At 45.6% G+C, this 21,577-nt stretch overlaps 1 protein-coding gene across 6 annotated transcripts in view; it reads right to left on the reverse strand.

Annotated features, from left to right (window-relative positions):
• ASAP1 (ArfGAP with SH3 domain, ankyrin repeat and PH domain 1) overlaps positions 1-21,577 on the reverse strand; it is a 346,739-nt gene that overhangs the window by 58,545 nt on the left and 266,617 nt on the right. For all 6 annotated transcript variants that reach the window (XM_078441687.2, XM_078441686.2, XM_078441688.2 and 3 more), the window contains 2 exons: positions 16,061-16,161; positions 10,561-10,630 (listed from right to left, as the gene is read on the reverse strand). In XM_078441687.2, coding sequence (XP_078297813.1) covers positions 10,561-10,630; positions 16,061-16,161 — 171 coding nt within the window. The remainder of the gene's footprint in view (positions 1-10,560; positions 10,631-16,060; positions 16,162-21,577) is intronic.

Below are 21,577 nucleotides of genomic sequence, written 5' to 3' on the forward strand. Positions count from 1 at the left end.
AAGGCAGAAGCGATGCCCCCTGGGGAGGTCGGGGGGAGAACTGCATTGGCGCTAAGGAGCTCACATCCCCACCTCTGTGGCTTGGACAGTCTCCGGAAGGGAGTCACTCCAACAGTGGACACTTAGGTTTGTATGCAGGGGCGTGGCTGGAGGAGGAAGCCAAGAAGGTAAGATGGACGAGTGATGATGGGGGCTGGAAGCAAAGCTACAGTCGTGGTACTAAGGGCTGGGGACTCAACATACAGCTGAAGAGAGAGGCTTTTAACTAATTATTCTAGAAGTTACCTCTATAGGGTATGTGTTCTCACTCAGCCCAGGCGTCTGGATGGTGAGTGGAGGGCAGGATGCACGGTCCCTGCGGGGGGCAGGGGGAGGGTCTGCTGCTGAGCAGGGACTTTGAAAAGCTACACGTGCTTCTGTTCCAAACATCGGTCTGACATGTGTCAAAACTGAAGACTTTGTGGCTCTGTTCCCTGAGACTCTGAGGCTTGTCCTGCAGATTTCACTTTTCATTACAAGAATGACATAAACTGGGGACACAGTGCGACAAAAGAACTAACTGAATGTTACCTGTTAATCTCACTTTCACACCCAGAGATGATCGTTGTTAATACACTGACTTTAACAAAACGTCTGGGTGTGTGTGTGAGAGAGAGAGAGCTAGAGAGGTGTCTGTTTTTAAAAAATCATGGGTTCGTTCAAGTTGTGGATACCGTTTTGCAAAGTGCTTTTTTCCCCAACTAACAGTTTACACAGATGTGTTTGTCTTATACATACACGCGGACCCGGCAAACCCACCCTTGAATGTTTCCCTTTTGGAAATACTCCAAACTGGGGAAGCTCTGCACACGTTCCGTGAGCAGAAGTGATGAAGAGATTCTCCCCGTGAAAGAATGCACTGCCACTCAAAACGGAAAATGGCTGCTCAGCCAGGAAGCCTGTCAGCAACGTAAGCAGAAAGGGAAGGAGTCGATTCCGATGAACGTTTCTGCGTCTCCGGGAAGAAAACAAACAGCACACGTTGGTCCTTAGCTTCGTGTGCGCCACGGGGAAATGTCTGCGCTGCAAGTGCGAAGCTGTTAGCGCAGGCATACTTCTCGGCTAGCAGCCAACAGCTGTTGCTGGAATCAGTATCCAGAAACAAACTTCTTTCCCTCCATCATCCTGTTGACTTGCTCTGCTTCGCAAACCAGAACTGAGTATCAGCCACTCCTCGGGGGAATAAGCCTGACCCCACCAGGCTGAGGCTGTTGTGTGAAAAGAGGTTAAATAAGAGAGCTCTCTTCCCTTTCTGTGCCTGGTAACAGAGCTGTTCCGACCATTATGGCCATTGCCAACTTTTTGCTCCATAAATATTTAGACACCTACTCTGCCCTAGAGGAACACATATATTTGGCACGCAATGAATAACCACAATAACCTCTGGCAAGACATTAGGTACACACTGAACACCTACACGGCAGAGAGATCGGATCTCTAAAATTTTAGTACATCAAAACTGCTTTTTGGAAGTATTTTGGCTCACTTGGGGCAAGGTAACAGCATTCATTCACTGGGCACCTACACTGCTAGGTATTTTTAGAAATTGTGTTATTTAATTCTCGCAATAACCCTAATAACTAGGTCCTGCTACTGTACCCATTTTACAGATGAGGAAACGGACGGTCAGGAAGGCAAAAAATAAAATATTTCAGAGAAAGGAAAAAGCAAAGCTGAGATTTGAACAAATTCTTTCCCAGAGCCTTTTCCATTGATCTCACACGGTTTCCTTGTCAAGGCAAGCCCTTGGGACGTTTGCAGAGTAAATGAGAACATGTTTCCTGCTTTTTCTTTTCTGGTTCTTCCTACCCTGGAACGGTCAGTTCCCTCATTTCCCTCAAAACCACTTAGTGTATCTGTTGAGAAATCCCACCCATTCCTGACGTGTTCCATGTTCCAAAATTACCATCTTGTGGCTACAATGAAAGCTCTCCACCCCTTTAGTGGTCCTTCTGATAGCTTAGGGAAGGGGGAGGCGATCATCTCCCTGAAGTAATTCCTCCTAGAATCTGTATCGACTGTGGATTCCTTCAACCCCCCCAACCACTTAAACCTTGGTGCTCACTTCCGGATGGCAGAATGTTATGTGTGAGGAAGATAGGTTTGAATATGTAGATGTTCTTGAAAATCTCTTACTGCAGTAAGGAACCTGATGGTCTATTGTGCTGTTAGGGCTGAGAATCACTGGATTCAGTGGCCAACAGCTGCCTCTTCCAATCACCTCCAACGGCTCATTCGGATGCAAGCCACAGGAATTTGCATCTGAAATAAACTCTATGCTGTCGCCGCTGATCTATAACCTTGGGATTGAAATACAGTAAAAACTCCTATGCAGTGTATTAGTCAGAAGCATCAACGACCTGTAAAACATAACCACACAGACTTCTAAACATATGTTTCATGCAACTTGAACTTGGGAAGTCCTTGGATAAACATCTTCGGTTCTGCATTTGCAACGTGGCGGAAGCCCAGAAAGATATTCCGCAGACACCCCGAGTTTCAGAAATGGTGCTATTTTATACGTCCACATACCACTGTCTGCACTGGAACAGCTGTTTCTTCTGCAGGTGACCGTGACTATTAAGATTCGGCACCAGGGGTGCCCGGGTGGCTCAGTTGGTTAAGCTTCTGAGTCTTGGTTTCAGCTCAGGTTGTGATGTCGCGTTTCGTGGGATCGAGCCCCGTGTCAGGCTCTGTGCTGACAGTGTGAAGCGTGCCTGGCATTCTCTCTTCTCCCTTTCTCTGGCCCTCCTCCTCCTCACATGCTTGCTCTCTCTCTCAAAATAAATAACTAAATTTAGAAAGGATTCAACAGCAGTGCTGGTGGGACCAGAGGCTACATTTTGAACTTAATTTATGAAAGTCAGCTCTGGTCTGTAAAGAAAAGGGAAGGGGTTGAGGGTGCCAGGTCACAAGGGCAGTGGGGTGAGAGCGGGCTGCTCAGGGGAAGAAAAATGGCACCACCGGAAGCGGATGGAGGGGACGCAGAATTATCAGTCAAAAGGGGGAGAGAAAAATTCCAAAAGAGGATTAAAATAGTAAGTGGTTCAAGATGTCGTTACACGTTTTTTCATGGTTCTTGCTTAACTGGAACTTCTGCTACATCAACTGTAGTTTTTAAGTTTGTTCTCGAATGCTCTTTTTGTTAGTACCTGAATATACAGATGGCAACAACTTTCAAAGAATGTGTTACTTAAGCCTCCAAAAGACTCTTCAAACAGGGTAGGGAAAGCGGTGCCACTCCACTGGCTCATCTCGGGTTCCCTGAACGCGCTTCCTGGCCTCGGGACTGTGGACTGCCCTCTTCCCTCTGCTGGGACTGCTCCTCCCTAGTTTTACCACTAACTGCTCAGAAAAGCCTTCCCTGGCCACACGAAGGCAGCTCCCCTTCATTTTCTACCCCAGCATGCTGCTCACTTCTTAGAGCTCTGAGCCCTGGGTCACTGCAAGCTCCGAGAGGGCGCGGCCGGCTAGTTCATCCTCGGTCCTCTAGCATCCGGCCCAATGGCTGCTTGGAATCAGCGAAACAGTTTAAGAGCCAAACATTCCCATTTTACACTGGAGAAAATGGAGGCTCCAAAGGCTTATGTCACGTATCCAAGGTCCTACGGATTGTTCAGGGGTTTGAGGCCGGGTCTCATGGGCTCCCAAGTTTGTCCTTTGACAAGTCGTCGTTGCTTCTAATCTCTTGGAGAAAGGAAAATACTCTCTTCTTGCGGTGGGGACAATATATGGAATCTGGTGGAATCCAGCATAGCCTCAAGAGGCCATAAGGGCCGATCACAGAGACCCGTTGTTAAATCCGCAGCAAGGAAGGGGGCGGGCGATCTGCTGTGCAGGCTGCCTTGTGCCTCCTGATGGCCTTCTGGTGCACCTGCCAACCCCCTGGCAGCCGAACGAACGCAGCCCCTTCGGGCTTTGGAGTGGACTGATAAACAACAGTCCCTGGGAACTGTCTGTGTATCCCCAAAGCCCAAAGCAGGGAGACAGACATCAAATTCTTAGCTTTGGTGACGCTGCCCTGGAGGTGCCAGAGGTGCTGTTAACCTCTGACAGGCTGAAGAGGATAGGTACCTGAACTTGGTTCACAAAGCATCTTAAGAAGTAAGGAAGTAGCAATACAAAAAGAAAAAAGAAAAATTCCAGTAAATCAGTTTCCAACGGAGGTAGTAACACATTAGGGAAGAGTAGTAATAGCAATAATAATAACTGACTTTTTTTGAGCACTAATTCTGCCCCACAACCTGTTCCAGTTTAATCTTTACACCCACCTATGAATTAGGGACTGTTAATAGCCCCATTTCATTTAGACGGGGGAAGCCTCATAGGGATTCAATGTCCCCTGGAATTCGAACCCAGGCAGAGTAGCTCCAGGATCCAATGCTGTGACCCACCTCAGCTCTCCGAGATGGTGACAGTAACCGCTAAGTTTATGAAACGTCCAGTGTGGTCCACGTGCCCCAAAGCTTTAAATGCATCTGCTCCTTGAATTCTGTCAACACCGGAAGACGCGTACCGTTATTACCCTATTTCACAGATGAGGAGTAAAGTTAGGTGCAGTAACAAAAGCCACACGTGGTAAGTTGCTGGAAGGGTATTTCAGTGCAGGGTGCCTCAGAAGGTTGTGCTCCTGATCCCCACCCCTTTTAACATTTATTTTTGAGAGACAGAGAGGCACAGCATGAGCAGGGGAGGCGGAGAGAGAGAGATACAGATCTGAAGCAGGCTCCAGGCTCTGAGCTGTTTGTTAGCACAGAGCCCAACGCGAGGCTCAAACTCATGAACTGTGAGACCATGACCTGAGCTGAAGTCAGATGCTCAACTGACTGAGCCACCCAGGTGCCGCCCCCCCCCCCACCCCTTTTAAAAAGTTCAGCCTACCGAGCACCTTCTCAAGAGGCTCAGCCTGGTCCAGTCCCACTGGTTTCTCAGGCTCTTTGAGTAAAATGCCAAACCTTCTTAGTGAACATCTGTGTGATAGTTTATGAAAATACTTTTAGTGTTGGCTGATTGAGAAAAAGTGACGATAAACTTAGTGACTTGTTAGGGTGTTAATCGTTAAGAGCATCTGCAGGCATTTGAAAAATTGAGATTTAAAAGAAATCAGTTTTCAGATCCAGACAAATTCACAGACGCTTTGTCGTATCTTTAATATCAAGACTCCCCATTTCCTCCTTCCAGGAAACCTGGACTTGTCTACTCTAAGGCCCTATGATGATTCGACGAGGGGTTTCTTTCTCCAAAGAACTATTACTGAAGCCACTTTCAAAGGCCTAACAACAAGCTGGCATCTGAGAAAAGGCCGATTCATATAGTAGGAAGAGCAGAGGCTTCAGGGTTTGAAAACTGGTCCAGCTGTTTACAAATGGCTAATTCTAGGCATGGGGTTTAATCTTCCAGAGTCTTTGTTTCTTCTTCTATAAACTGCGGTTTCACCCAAAAGTATTCAGTGAACACTACCTGTATGTCAGGCAGTGTGCTGGGTACCGGGAGATCAAAGGCAAGACATAGTTTCCACCTCCTAAGAACTTTCCAGACCAAAGAAAAGTGAAGATGGTGGCATCTATGTTGTATAGCTAGCCTGGCATGCTCTAAGTGATCAATAAACGGCAATCACCTTTCTTGTTTCAACCCAGGATCTGAGCTGTATGTGACACTGAGGTTAATAAATACACCAAGTAAGGACTTTGGAGAAGTCAAACTTCTTACACTTTTGCAATTAATGTTTTAGGATTATTTCAATAAAGTCATACTCCAACTATAATTCTTACATATTCTTTGATAGCTTTTTAAATTATATACTAAAATGCTTAAAGTAAAAAGGATAAGAAAACAACTCAAAGATATAGAAGTTTATGTATAATAGTTTTGTGGCTGGATATAAAGTCCTTTATCCTTAAGCTTTGAGGCTGACTGAAATGTTTGCGATAGATTTCTTAGAATTGGTATTTTGAAATACCACAAGCATTTTATACTTTGCTCAAAACATACTAGATGGCCCATAAATGGAAGCCACTATCCATACATATTACTGTAATAACAAATTCAGAGATTCTCAGTGAATCTGATTCCCATAGTGATGTACTACTTTGAGTAGTAAATAAAAAAAAAGTATGTCTTTGAACAGATACAAGAAAAGCAGTGAATTTGCAGATGAGCTCCTGTAGGGCTGGCTGCCCCCTTTGCAGGCACCCCCAAAAATGCATTTCTTCCTTAATAGTAAGCTAGGGAGATGACTGGCCCCCAGAACAGATCATTCTCGAATGGTCAATCCAACAGTCCATGGCTCATCAATCTAAGTGCATACGCGACCCTCTGCTGGGTCACGTGGGTAAGTGACACCGACTGGGGGCCTTCAAGCAGTGAAATTCCCACGTGCTCAGAGGTCCCAAACAAAGCCTCCACGTTTTCTAACAAAGGTTGTTCTGTCCACTTTTCCAAAGATGACTCAATCCCACATGTTTCCCCAAGGAAACTGCTGGCCTTCGTTTTCAACTGGATTGTAAGTCATCAGCAGTGTTTGCAAAGTCAGGAGAAGTGGCCTTTCTGTAGGAGCAGGGATGGGACTACAAGTGATGTAACTGGCGGCAAAAACGTGTCGCCCAAAGCCAGTGAAAAGCAGGCAAGAGAGTAACACCAATCGGTGGGAGGGAATCTGAAGTGAGGTGGAGGAACCCACTCCCCCGCCGCCCCCCCCCCCCGGCTGCTCTGGGCGCAGGAGAGGTGGACCCACAAATTCCAATGCTCGCAGCAGGAGAGCCTGCCTGCCGACAGACAGAATTGCCAGGACACCCGGCGAGGTGATGCTGACAGGAAGGATTCCTGCTAACTGAATGCCCCCACGGAGCACATTATCACATTTAATCTTCACTATCATTTCCTCAAGGTCACACAGTAAAGGACTCAGATCTGACAGATGCCACAGTGCTTTCTCACGGCCACTACACAATGTAGCTGATGTGATATTTGCTGTTGATTAGAGCCTTAAGAAAGCACTGACACAGTTGGCTTGGCCACAGCTATGTGTTTGGCAGGAACAAGAAAGGGAGGGTGGAAGAGAAGTGATTTTTATTTTTAGCAAACTGTCCGAGGTCACAGGACCACCAGTGAGCAGTGCCACGGACTCACTCCATCCACTGCTCGGTTTCCTCACACTGCGCTGCCTCCCCCGGCAGGCTCTTAAGAAAGCCCAGTAGGTGGGACACGATCAGGTCATAATATCACTTGTGAAAAGGCTTTCTGAGGCTGTCACATAGCCAGATGAATCCAAGGGAGGAGGAGGGGAAAGAGAGGGTACACGTAGCACATCCCTAACTAAAAACTCCTGATTCACGTAAGGTCAAGTGGTCAGAGACTTTCACTGTAGTGCAGTTCACCTGAAGAATATTCTTCTGGTTTTCGTTTCTGCTCACAAACTAGATCCATCTCAGAGTCTCACCACTCGGACCCACCTCAGCTCATAAAATCAGACAATAATCAGCCACAACCAGGCTCGGGAAAGCGGAGGGAAGAGCAGGCACAATCCCATCCGGGCAACTGCTGCCCTCAGCCTCCAACCCTAGGGCACAGAGCTGCACTCAAACACCTCCCCGGTCATAAGGTTCTAGCTGCTGTCACAGCTGCTGCAGGTGGTAAGGTCTGAAAAGACCACCCTGGATACCTTTGGAACTCGCCCAGAGACAGGTCAACCCTGTGGCTCCCCAAGAGTCAGGATACTGGCCCAGGAGACGCCAAACCTTATCACAAAAGTGAAGGGCCGTCCGTGTTGACTGCCCTTATGAATGAATCGCTTCTCAGGATTCGTGCCATGCTTCGGGCCATCAAAGAATTCCAGCCTGCACGAACAGGCAACGTGCTTCTCCCACACACAGACTCCCAGGCACTCCTGGTTCAGGGCTGACTATGTCTGTGATGGCCCAACCTGGGATCCCATGCTGGGGAGGAAGTGGGGTTGCAGGTGAGGGGAATTCACATTTTGAGGGGTGTGGGAATGTGTACGAGCAGAGTTCCAACCTATACCAGATCCCAGCTGTGCCATGTGTGAGCTATGTGACCTGTAAGTGAACTTTTCTGAGCCCCAGCTCCCCCATCTGAATAGTGAAGGTGACATCATCCGTAACTTAGGTTGTGAGGGTTAAATGTTACAACGCGTTAAGGTGCTGGTGAATGCCTAGCAAATGGTGAACATTCGAAAACATTAGCCGCCATGATGGTGATGGTGGTGGTGACAGAAATGCTTTTGAAAAGTCAGATGGTGGCGATCTTTGCTTTCACAGAGAGAAACATAGGCCTAGAACGGAGACTGTTTCGTTGTCTATCAAACAGGAGCAACAGAAGCTACATAAAATAGGTTCTGGTAATGTGCTCAGAACAACGAATGCACAAGCCACAGAGAATACTCAATAAATGTCATCTATTCCCATCAGTGTTTCTGATCTTGGATCATTCTTCTGACACACAGCCCCCCAAGTATTTTAATCACCAACATAATGAGCAGAGTGGGCCCCTGTGTGGCCAGCAAACACCATTAAGCACTCACAGAGGCTTCAAGACTGAAATCCCAGCATTCACCAGGTGTGACACAGGCTGATTTCTTAGCCCCTTAATGACAGCATCTATCTGGTGGGTTGTGGCAACAATCACATATGGTGACACAGGGGAAGCACCTTCTACAACTTGGCTCATGGTAAGTGCTTACTTACTTAGTGGTAACTAACATTCTCGTGACCATCAGAACTGTTTCATAAAGCAACTGCGTGGGATTAAATATGAACAGGTCAAAGTTATCTCATCTGGGGACTACTCCAGCACCTGGAGTAGAGTAGAAGCTTCATGAAACGTTACCAAAGAAACGAATTGTTAGACAGCTTTAGCGATAACTAACTGATCTAAGTCCACCTGTAGGATTTCCCGTATCAGGTGGATGGCTTGTCACAGCTGGCATGATAGGTCAAAAATCTCAGTTGGACTGAGGGAAGCTGAAGGCCTCTGAAGAATCACCCTGCAAGGGTTCTGCAAGGGACAAAGGACAGAGATGATAGAATTGCTCAAGTTCCATAAAGGCCAATAATCGTTAAGACGTATGGAATCTTCCAGCAGGAAGGGTTTGGCCACAGGTTTGTAGTGACTACCTTGTGTGTACCGAGGTCTGAGGAGGGGGTGGGGCTGAAGAAAGATGACTAGGACCTGGTAAGTGCCCCGGGGAAGTGAAGAGTCTAGTAGGATGATGGGCTTCTGCAGGAAGAGAGGCAGAGTGGAAGGGGCATCATTCCCAACTGTGCCCGCTACTAGCCAAGTCACTGGGCGTCTCTGTACTTTAGTTTCTTCATCTGCAAAAACGAAGGGCAGGTTACCACATGAGTTGTAGAAGGGATTGAGTGAAATAAATTTTATGAAGTGTCTGGCAGGAAGAAATGCTTATTAAGTGGTACTTCTTGCTCATCAGAGGACAATCTAATCTCAACTGTGAATAACGAAAACTTGCCAATGTAACAAATGGCTCATCCCTCATTTTTACCATCCTGTTACCAATTAACGGCTTATCATAAACTCGAAGGCCTCATTGGCACAGGATACTGAAATTTACCCGAGCTTCTCTCCAAGCTGGGATTGCTGGGTGCGACTGCGCGTGCCTTTGTAAAGACTCTTGGTCTACTGTGCGGTTTCCAGTTCTACTTGACACATCTGCCACTATAACCTTTGCATCTTTAAGGGTAAGAAGCCATTTCTTGCTAGTTTTAAAAGGGCCAAACAGTAATTACTTATTTTACGGTGCGTGTCCTGACTAGCGCTAAGACTGAACCTTTTTTGACAGTGTATTAATTCTGCCAGTACAAGACTTTCAGTTGAAAATGGGTGATACCAAACAAAAGTTCCAGCTAGAATGTAAGTATCAACTGTAAGTATGCAATATATATGCATATGTAACTGCCAACAATCTGGAGAGAAAACAGAATAGAAGCGTTAATAGCTTAGTTACTTTCTACTTGCCACTGAATTGCCTTTATTCCTAAAGAAAGGGGAGCCACAGCAAGGCAATCTTATGATTTCAGTTTTATTTATATACATTTTAGCCCTTTACCATAATGGGGGCTTTCTGAGTGATTTAAATAGTAACAAGAAAAAGACTGAACATATTGTACGCATGTTATTTCATTTCCTAATTATTATTTCATGCAAAGAACACCCTCTGTCGTCTTTATAATTCAGAAAACTTTAGGTTTTTTAGAACCACCAGTAAGATTTCCCCAAAGATAAGATTATGAAATGAAAGAATATTGTGGGAAACGGCATGGGATGTTCTAGAGGGGCAGGAGAACAAGGCAGGCCACCACAGGACAAGACGAGACCCATTCCTGCGGTAAAGGAGCATCCCACGCTGTCTGACCCTAATCCACACATTATGCATAGCGGGTGGGGGTGGGTGGATTTCAGTGCTGGGTCCATCATGTTTTTGCTTCCTAGTCCACATGGCCGAAAGGCCTCGAAGGTGCAACACGGTAAATCACCAGGTGCACTTACCGTGGCGTGTGAGATGGTCAGGATCCCGTTCTTGACTGCACACTTCCTCCTCTGCCACACTTTCCGGAGCCTGAAGAGCAAGTCAGACACAACCCGATAAGGTAGCTGGTTCACTCTGTGACATGCAATTATGTCGTGTTATGTATGACGATCGTTAAAAATCGTAACAACAAAACCACCCCAAACCAAAACCCACGAAACCCAGAAAACATTATTACCCCTTTTATTATCCCACGGTGGAAGGTAATTCAGACTAGGAGGCATATATAAGGACGCTCATTATAGCACTTTTAAAAATTTTTTTCCAATGTTTATTTGTTTTTGAGAGAGAGAGACAGAGAGAGAGACAGAGAGAGAGAGAGAGCGCGAGCATGAGCATGGAGGGGCAGAGAACCTGAAGCAGGCTCCAGGCTCTGAGCTGTCAGCACAGCTGGGGCTTGAACTCATGAACCATGAGATCATGACCTGAGTTGAAGTCGGACATTCAACCGGCTGAGCCACCCAGGTGTCCCTACAGGACTGTTTTCGATGGCAAAGTGGGAAATAACAGAAATCTAACAGAAGAATGAATAAATGCATTATAGGTATTTTCATATTATAGAGTATTATGCAGGAGTTTAAGAGGACCAAGTAACTATGTCTGTGCTGACATACATTTCTAAAGCATACTATTGATTGAAAAAACCCAGCTGTTTTAAAGTAATTCAGGTATCATCTAGTAATGTTAACATTTTTTAAAAATATCACATATAAAATGGGACCCTAAGTTTTCTCAGGGTACATAAATACGTGTACAAACATACAGAAAAGGGCCTGGAAAGAGGCACATGATACTGACAGAAGTATTCCTGTCTGGGAAGGAGGCCCAGAACTGTACTAGGGGTTGTGCTAAAGAGTTTTTAACTGTATCTGTGAATCTTCCACAAGAAGGCTGTTTTAATCTATTGCTTCTGTAATTAAAATGAAATCTAAAGAAACTAAGAGAAGTAACTGAAGACATCTGCCAGGTAAGGAGGAGCGGGGGCGGGGCCACCTCAGGATCTAGAGAAAGGAACTCAGGGTCATGGATGAACATTTTTGGTAACTTGTACGCCTCTCCTTTGGGAAGGCGGACACCTCTCCTCAGAAAAAGCCAAACAGAACTCATTCCATGTTGGAAGTTTTTGTTTTCGGTGATGCTCCAGGTATCGGTGAGGCTCTGGGTGGCGATGTGCACATGTGCGGGCAGGTACGGACGCACTAGTGAAAAGCAGTCCCATGAGGAAACGGAAATCTACAGGGAACCGGGATTCTCCGGGGAAGACGAGACTTCTCTGGCCTTCGGTTGTCATGGAAACAGACAACATCAGAGGAGGGAACTGTAGCTTCTCCTGGCATTTAAAATAATATCATCATGTGTTTCCTTTTCCTTCTTACATGAGGCCTCTTAAGAAACCTGCCACAATATGAATTTAAAACCAACTCCGAAGACAGATAATGTTGTCTTGTTGTGTGTGTAACTACTAGAGAGGCATGGTTTAGTCTGAAGCATGCTTCACAGAGGGAAATCATCTGACACCATCTGACCACAAGTAAATTGAACACACTGTGCTCAGAGTGCCAGTATCTTCAGGGGGTAAATGCAGAACTCCTGATTGAGAAACTGCCCTCAGATTATGGCTACGTCACCGACTAGGGGAAGGGCCAACGAGAGGTGACATCTGTCACACGGTCATACCTGCATTCGGTTAAGGTAGTCAGTGCTGTCACTAGTCTGGCATCCCAACCTGACCCTCGTAAAAGCCTGCTGAGTCAGGCGACGTATTCCCTGGACTCACTAAGCCCAAACAGGCATCATCCTTCTTTACCAAAACGTTTTAAAATATCAACCAACCAACCTAACAAATAGTCAACTGTGAAGAAACTGTCCTGCCTCGGTTTACTCATTGTATTTAGTAAAATCTTTATTCATTAGTTTTTCTTAATGTATATTAAGGAAATACAAAACCAAACACAAAATTGATTTTTTTTGCATTAGTAATAAAGCCAGGGAAAGTGACACAAAAGCATTCATCTTTCTGGCTAAAAGAAATTGACCAGGTGGTGCTCCAGGTCACCAAACGGGGGCAAAATCAAGTCAATCCCTTGTCCATCTCTGTGAATACTGTGAGAGCTTTTATTCCTGAGATTTCTATGGAATGGCCTCTGTGCCCATGCTTTCCCCTTCCTGTATGGAAAGCTTTAAGGATGCTTGTCTGCGAAGCTCCTGAATGGACATACCATGGACTTTTACCATCTTTCCAGACAGCACCATACAGAATACCAGTTACACCATGCCCAAACCTCAGAATTCCAGAAAAGGAATTTTCTATTAGAAGGTGGTCTAGTATCACTAAACTAGCTCCAATTCTGAGGCTCAATTACTTGGGCTTCAATGTCAGCACCATCATCCACCAGCCATGGGACTCCACTCACGTTACTGTCCTCTCGGGGACTTACCTTAATCTGTGTCATGAATATGATAATGCCCATCCTGTAGGACTATTCTGACAAAATATACGTAGAACAGCTATTCCTTTGCCTCTCAACAAATGCCTTTGGATCATAAAGTTTTAAAACTACTTAAAAAAAAATTAAAGTGTTTTTTAAATTGTATAACAATCTTGTAAGTAACAAGGAGTGTTCCAGAACTGGAGTCAGAAGTTACTAAAGCAAATGATCCTTTGGAGAAAATCACATGACCCATCAGTAGTCACTGTTAGCAAGTGAGTCTGCCTTCATGTACAAGCACTACAGTTCTTTCCTCTTCCACAGACAGCACTGACAGGCCACTCTGGGTTACCATTATTTACCCCTGCACCCTGTGCAATTATGGGAAGCTGGCCCACCTCTTGTGTACTGTTTACCTTCTGGCACCTAGCTGACTGCCTGAGGCACCAGAGTGCTTAATAAATGTGTGTGAAATGAGTGCATGAAGGAAGAACAGACCAGAAGAATAGAGGAGCCAGGTGTGTGAGTGGATGACAGCTGATACCCTGTGTATCCCAAGGGCGATCAACAGCGGCGATGCCCCCTCTGAAAGATGAAGGGGTATATACCCCAGCATTAACTCAGACAACCCATGTTAGAAGTTGGCTCCTGTACTTACTGGCTGTAGGATCTCAGTCAAATTACTTCACCTCTCTGAAGGAGCTGCCTTACTTACAGGTGTCAAATGAGGTGAATGACAGGCACCTGGTCGTGTCCGACAGGCACACAGCACACGCTCACGTGGGGATGCTTCCCCTGAACATTTCAGGGTTTGAACCAAATGATACCTACGCAAAGACTCTGCTGACCTTTCTCAACAGGTAGAAATTAACCATCTCACTTAGAAACAGGCAATCCTCATGTCAAGAAAACCCTCGTGCCTTTAGGCAAGTAGTGTTAAAAACTACAGGATTAATTCATTTATGTCCACTAGATACCATGGCGTTGGGGCTACAATGTGATCACTGTGTCTGTTAAGAAGAGCCCAGCTTAAAACTGTGATTTGAGTAACTAGTGTGTCTTTTCTTCTTTTAAATTTTGCAAGATTTAATAGTCAACATTCACTGACTTTCTACAAAGGGCCAGGTGTTGCGCTACGTGCTGGGATGTTTTTCTTTCTTTACAGCCGTATCCGCAAATCCTGGTGGCCCTACCCCCACCATCCAGACTTTGACCCCTTCTTCCCCCTCTGTGGCTGTTCCCTTGATTCCCATCATCTCTGACCTGGCCTCCTGCTTCCGCTCTTAGATCCTACACAGCCGTGCTCAGCCCGGCAGCCAGAGAGCCTTTCAAACAAGTCAGAGTTTGGCATTCCTCTGCTTAAAAGCCTCCAAATGACTCCCATTTTCACTCAGTGGCTTCCACAGCCCTCCTGGCTTGGTGTCCTGCCCCCTCTAACCTTGTCTGCTGTGACCCCCAGCTCCTCTGTCCTTGCTATGCCGAACTCCTGTGTGTATCACAATAGGAAGCATGCTTCCTTCCCCCAGATCTCTGCAGAGATGATCCCCTCACTTCCTTCAAGTCTTTGCTCAAGCATCTCTTCACGAAGTCTTCCCTGACCACCCTGTATGACTGTAAGGCCACCCGTACACACGTCCAGGCCCTGCCTTGCTTTATCTTTCTCCATAGCACTTGTTACCATCTGACCTTCCATATGCTTCCTTCTTTATCGTCTGTCTCCCAACTTAGAATGTAGGCTCTAGGAGGCTAAAGACTTTGTTACCTTTTTTAATGTCTATTTTTGAAACAGAGAGAGAGAGAGAGAGAGAGAGAGAGAGAGAGTGTGTGTGTGTGTGTGTGTGTGTGTGTGTGTGTGTGTGAGAGAGAGCAGGGTAGGGGCAGGGAGAGAAGTGGGCTCTGTGTTGACAGCAGAGAGCCCAATGCGGGGCTCAAACTTGAACTGTGAGATCATGACCTGAGCCGAAGTCAGATGCCTTACCGCCCAGGTGCCCCCTTTCTTACTTTTCTTGTTCAATGTTATATTCCCAAACGTCTCCAACAGTGTTTGACATATATATACTAGAACTCCCAAAAGACATTCGTTGGATGCCTGAGTAGAACAATAAGCAAAAGTGACAGTGATCAGAAATTTAGGATTATAATTTACAGAAGGAATGGTTGAAATTTCAACAAACAAATAAAAAAAATGTGATTGTCTTAGATAAAAATCAAGGAGTGCATATCCACAAGCAATCAGAAAAGAAGAACCTTTCTTTCAAAAAGAAAAGCAGTTAGTATAAGTGAATAATTACGGTTCTACTTATGTACTTATTGTAAAGAATCGCCACTCAAGCGATGGAAAGGAGGCCAGCGTGGCCGGGCGTGGGAAGAGAATGGCACCAGACTGGGCTGGAGACAAAGGCAGAGGTGAGACCCTCCATGCATTTCAAGCATGGAAGTGACTTGATGTGCTTTGTTTTTTAAAGGCTACTCTAAGTGCTGTGCAGAGACGCAGTGGAGAAGAGGGAGGGGCCACAGGCCGGTTAGCCAGGGACTAAAATAGCTCAGGAGACAGTAGTGGCTCCTCCAAGGGCAGGGCAGCAGAGATGGCAAGAAACGCATGAGGTCTTGATACGAGCAGAAGAGCTCGTAGTTATAGTTATACTGGCTGTGACGTAAGAGAAGGAGAGGGGTCAGGGGTGACTCTCAGGGTTGGGGTTCGGGCGGCCAGGTGGGCACTCCAGGAGAGAAAAGGGCGATGGATAAAAGCAGAGAGGTGGGCGAGCATGAAGTCCGCAAGCCACTCGGTCCCTGCCTTCCTAAAATGGCGATGTCATGAGGCACAGGTGACACTTAGGGACCACGGGACAATGAATGCTTCTTCTAAAGACAGTAGGCTCTATCAGCTGAGGAAGACGGGTGGGCTAAAGGTCTAGAGCGAGTGCATTAGGAGAGTCTGAAGTGTGCTTTCCTAGTTGGGGGGCGGGAAAGAGTTCCTGGGTTACTAGCACCCAGGAAGGGTGCCGGGGCCTCTAGGAGGGCTTCCACATACCCGTCGCTTTTCTTCAGCAGGTAGCCCTTCTTCTCGCTGCCATATTCCTTGTTGCCCTGGAGCTGATGCATGCTGTACCCTCCTTGCCGGCTCTGGGAATCCTAGAAAGGAGAAGCCACAGATCAGACCAGTGCCGGGCACACTTCTCAGATCCTTGACTCTATTCTGCCACTGGGCCTCTGTGCCCTGGTCAGGGGCGAAGAGAATTCCAGAATTCCAGAACTTTAAAGAGCTGTCAGGTCCTTGCCTTCATTTCAGAGGAAACCGGGCAGGGAAACAATCAGCAGGGTCACAGGCAAGTCTAAGGCAGAGCCGGAGGCTGGGTCCAGGACTCCTATTTCTAGTTCAGAACCCTGCTCTGTTTCCAACACACGGAGGGGCAGACCGTCCTGTGACTAGACCAGTTTACACGGGCAGCAAAGGCCAGCACAGGAAGGCAGGGAAAACTGAGGTGGCTCACACAGTGCATGCAACCTGAATGAGTTCTTCCCTTGTGTACACCTTTTCTCTTTCAAGTATTCTGCTGAAATGCCCACCATAAAAAAGGACCTTCTCAGCCAGGTATCGGGAACTGTTATAAATTCTGGTTTTGTAACTAACAAGGGTTCTGTAAAATAAGCTGTCAAGCATGCTTTTAACTAAAAAAGAGGATTCTCTGGCCACGGAAAGTGGATGATGTGGAAAGAGGGGGACCAGGACCAGCAGAACAAGACAGAGGCAAACCAGCTTGACCTAATATCAGGACTCTGCTGTTACTTCCCCCTCGTTTCTAAAGACTGCATGACCAGACACAGCCATTCCACTCTGAAAAGGGAAGAAATAAACCAACAACCTTGAGCTGCAGAATGAACACATGGGGTTTAGACACAGAAGTAGGACAATACATGCTCACGGAAAGTGTTGACTTACTCTCCTAGACTTCGATCAGGAAGGGCAAAGGCAACAGAGAAAAAAGGCAGAACAGTTGAAAACATAGTTAATTTCATTGACAGTCATCGCTCATGATTTAAGCACTTTTCATCACATACAGAGACAACACCATCGTAAAGACAATTAACACCAGAACACATACCACCTTCAGAATCATGATAAACTTCAGGTGGTGGGACAATAAAACGTCCTATATTTGTCCTATATTTGTTTTGCTTCAGGTTATTTGAGTCAGACAGAAAAAACCTGCATGAAAGGACACGAGGCACACATCTCACCAAGATAAAATGGCCGACAAACTTCAAAGTGTGCATATGGGGAACCAACACCTCAGTGAATCCCAAATTACTTTAGAAAACCTAAAAAGAACCAAAAATTGTAGGAGGATTCTCTTTTAGTTTTCCAAGCAAAGAGAACATAATAAAACCCCCCAGTTCAGAAGTAACGCTTGAAGAACTATCTGTGTATGAGGTACCATGAGGTACCATCAGGATGGCCTCTCTGGCATCTGGGATCCTTTGGACCAAACAGTACGTGCTCTGTGGATGCAAATTAGTAACAGCTGAGGAACATCTCTAGGGCGGTGCACCTCTGTGAGGCTACTCCACATGGGGTGAGCTCCGTGTTCAAAAGCATGTCCTGAATACCTAAACAGGAAGGCACTGAGGACACGGAGTGGGGCACGACCCCTGTCCCTGAGGTGGGTGTTTATACACTAACCACATGCTGTACCGCTCCCTCCTGAAGCTAACTGGGTGCTGAATGCATGCTTTACTGGGCAAACAGACTCACCCTGAAGAGGTTACAAACTCGCGTCATTTTCTTAATGTGAGTCATTGCTTGGTCTTTCAGGGGCCAGACTCCCTCTGGCTGAAAGATCTTAATGGGACAATTTCAATCACCTACAGGAGGGCTGGAGAGTGGACCGGGGTCTAGGACCCTCTTCTGAAATCCTTCTATATGTTTACTTTTAATCAGGGCCCACAGCCTTGCACTCATAGTAACTTGGCTCCCGGGTCCTCTCTGACAGGTGCTTTCAGGCTTTCTGGACGGATGATGGGACTACGGGGCTGTACTACAGATCAGACGGGCCACGAGTGCGGCCTTCCTCCACCAGCACCTCCACAACGGCCTCCAACAGCAGTGACACGGTTTCTTGAAGGAGGCTGCAATGTGTCCATAATAAAAAGAACAATCAGGATGGGAAATTAGATGGGGTGGTGGAGAATGCAGGCATGGGTGAAAACAAGAGCAGGCTGATAAATGAAATCCTAGGATCTTTCTGCTTCTACCCAATGACATCATGTGAAAACCACTTAACTGTGGATCTGGAGTCAGGGATCTTTGTCATATCTATACCTCCCCAGAACATTTAAAACAAAACGTGAAATCTCCCTGGATAAAAATTCTTATTAAAAGAATAACTCTCTTCCTCAGAACGCTTTCCACTGAACTAAACTGCTCTGTGTCTGCCCACGGAATTCCTAGGTCTGTCCGAACGCTTTCAAACTATGCATCTCTGACAGCCAGTTTGCTAATCCTTAAAATAAAACAAGCTTTAAAAATAAGAGTGCTTCTCTTTTTTTAAGCAAGGATCTGTATGCTAATAACATGAAAATTATTACATTCTAAATTTGCCTCTAAGACATTCCTTACATACATTTATGACCAGCCTAAATAAACTTTACAGTCTGAATAATGAGCTGAATGGGCTTTGCTCTACATCGGGCAAATATGCTTTTATAGGTGAATAAAGTGGCTGATCTCCAGGCTCTGACCTCGGAAGCCTATTCCATTAAGCTGAGCAGGAAGGAAGCCATTCATTTCAGAAGTCTAGCATGGACAACCCTACATTAACTACTAATGAGTTCTAAGGCCTAAGGTAGTTCCACAAACGATTATTTCTGCACTCTGACAAATGATGGCCATTTAGCTTGCTTTTGCAGGGTGTCTAGATAAATGAAAAGAGGTTTTTCTTTTTTACGAAAATAAATCGTGGAGCATTAACACTCATAATAATTAACAAAGCAAGACGCGACGGAAGGAATGAATCAGGTCCTGAATCCTTTGACAGCATAATAAAAACCAACGTGTATTCAGGAAAGAGAAATACGAGTGAGAAATCCATTCGGACAAAAAATACAAAACTAAACTTTACACGATGAACTTAAAACCTTGGGGAAATTCCACAATGGGAGCCAAGAAATGGAAGCTATGGTGATTTTTTTTTTTTTTTTTTTAGTTCAATTACCTACTCTCTATTAGCAGTACAGATAAATCACCTTACTTTCTTATTAGAAAACTGTATTAACATATAAAATGCATTATTAAGGAGTAAAATCTCAAATCTTTTTAAACTGGAAGCGGTTACTCATTGATTTCATGGGGTTATAGATGTTTGTGGTATCCAACGTAAAACTAACCTCTACTACGAGGCTTCATATCTCTCATGGAAGGGATACATGGAGTGGGCCAAGGTTCCCTTCTGTTTCACCTTAGTAAATACTTACTGAGTAGCTTTTGGGTGCCAGACAGTGTGGAGGGAGAGATGAGCCAAACACAGAATCTGTCAAACACCTTGCAAACCACACTATCACGGGCTAGCGAGAGAGACTCAAAACGCTGGAATTTGGAGAAAGATTTATGGGTATCATTATTAAAAATAAGATATTTTCAACCCTAAAGATAGTTGTGGAGCAAGCAGTTCTCTTGGGAAGTTAGGCTACTATCAAAACTTAAGATAACTAATCTCATAGAACATCTGCCAGAAGTCAATGAAGAATTTCCCTTTTGACAAGAAAAAACAAGTCCACCAAAAATCTGGGGATCCTATTTACAGCTCAGATTCTTGGAGCTTCCTTTAAAAGAGTCAAGTTAGAACCTGGTGGGGGCAAAGAGGTTAAATAATTTGCTGGGTGCTTTTAATTTCTCAGGTCCTTTATCAGATCAGTTTACACTCTTCTCGAATAGTAGTGCTATGGAAAGAACTCGATGGTAGATGGTCCTCCTTTCTTATTTGAGTCATTAAAAATCATTACCTTCTAAAGTTATTTTTGCAATGAGAGACAATAACAGCATGAGAATAGGATAGGCATGCTGTGAAAGATCAATCTGACTTGTAAAATACTCTGGACATGGGGCTAATGAACACTCATCATTTATTCATTTGGAGTGGCGTTAAATCAAATCACGTGCATTTCGTCATGTACACACTCCTTTGGCTTATATGAACTTTGTTCTTTAGCTGCCGTGAGCAGAATACATCAATCTCTATGCGAGACAAAAAGGGACTGAGATAGTTCTTTGTCTCCCACCCCTGAAAGCTCCCACATACAGGAAGGAAGTAATCCTATACAACAAAGCAAAGTTAGGAAGAGGTTAAGTGCATTTCGGAAAGTACAAAAACTTGCAGTTTGCTCCCTAAATAGCAATCTACCTCCTACCCCTCCTCCATTTACGTCTTTCTATTGCTTTAACATGGAGAAATCATTCAAGGAGACACGTCTCCTAGGATTTGTATGCCAGTAATAAGCACCTTCAAAAGAGGCCAGGAAACACAGGGACAGGTGCTAGCTGAGGACAACACAGGTACATGGAACACACACACGTCTTCCTGGCCACTGATGCCCATTTCCACAGGGTGGCAGGTGCCCAGGGTCACAGGCTGTGGACTTCTCTCACCTGATGAAACCCCAGAGGACTATATTCCCTCAGTAAAGAGAACCTTCCTTTGGGGTTGCTTTCACGGGTTAGTGTTGCTTCCGCGTTTGAGGGGGGCTGCCTTGTTTTTGTTTGGGACTCATGAACCCCTTCAGAAATTTTAGGAATGTACAGTTTGCTATTGTGAGGTGATAACATGAGGAAATGGCAATATAAAAAATGCTATATATTACATGATTATTATTAAATATTGCATTGAGAAACTGCACTTAAATCCAATGCATGGTAATTTCATAATATAAACAGGTGCATTTTAACCCTCCCCTAGGTAACAAACGGTGCTCACTATTTAGCTTACCCTTAGCATGAAGTCCACACCCTGTTGCGTGCGTCCGAGGTCGTCCGTAATTAGGCCTGAGTTTCCACCTCGGAAACCCCCTCTCTCAATTTTCCACCCTCCTTGCCCCAAACTGTCTGTAGCCTGCTGACTACGCCGGGCAGTTTTCAACTCGGAGTCCCCTCTCTGCTGACAGCCACTCCCTGGAAGGTCTCTTGTGGCATTAACGCTGCTTGCTCTGTACTACGGGATTCTGCGTCCGCCTCCCTCTGGCTGCCCAGGAAAGACAGAGGCCATCTACAGAGGATGTGGGTGTGCACTTCACCCGGAGACGATGCACCACCTCTGAATTACACGTCTGCAAAGCCAGAATGGCAAACCCAGGGGCCATGGAACTGCAGCCTGGGCGTTAAGAACATCTTTTGTGTGAGGAGGGCAAGGAGATAAAGCACAGCTGTTACATGGGGGATGCGGTAGGGATACACTTGTATCTTCTATCTCATGTGTCCCCACAACCATGGTGGCAGGAGGCTGCCGACATGCCTGTTTTGCAGATCAGGAAACCCGAAAAGGCCATCCCAGGCCACCTC

Source organism: Panthera onca, chromosome F2 (genome assembly GCF_046562875.1).
Source record: "Panthera onca isolate mPanOnc1 chromosome F2, mPanOnc1 haplotype 2, whole genome shotgun sequence".
NCBI classification, from domain to species: domain Eukaryota; kingdom Metazoa; phylum Chordata; class Mammalia; order Carnivora; family Felidae; genus Panthera; species Panthera onca.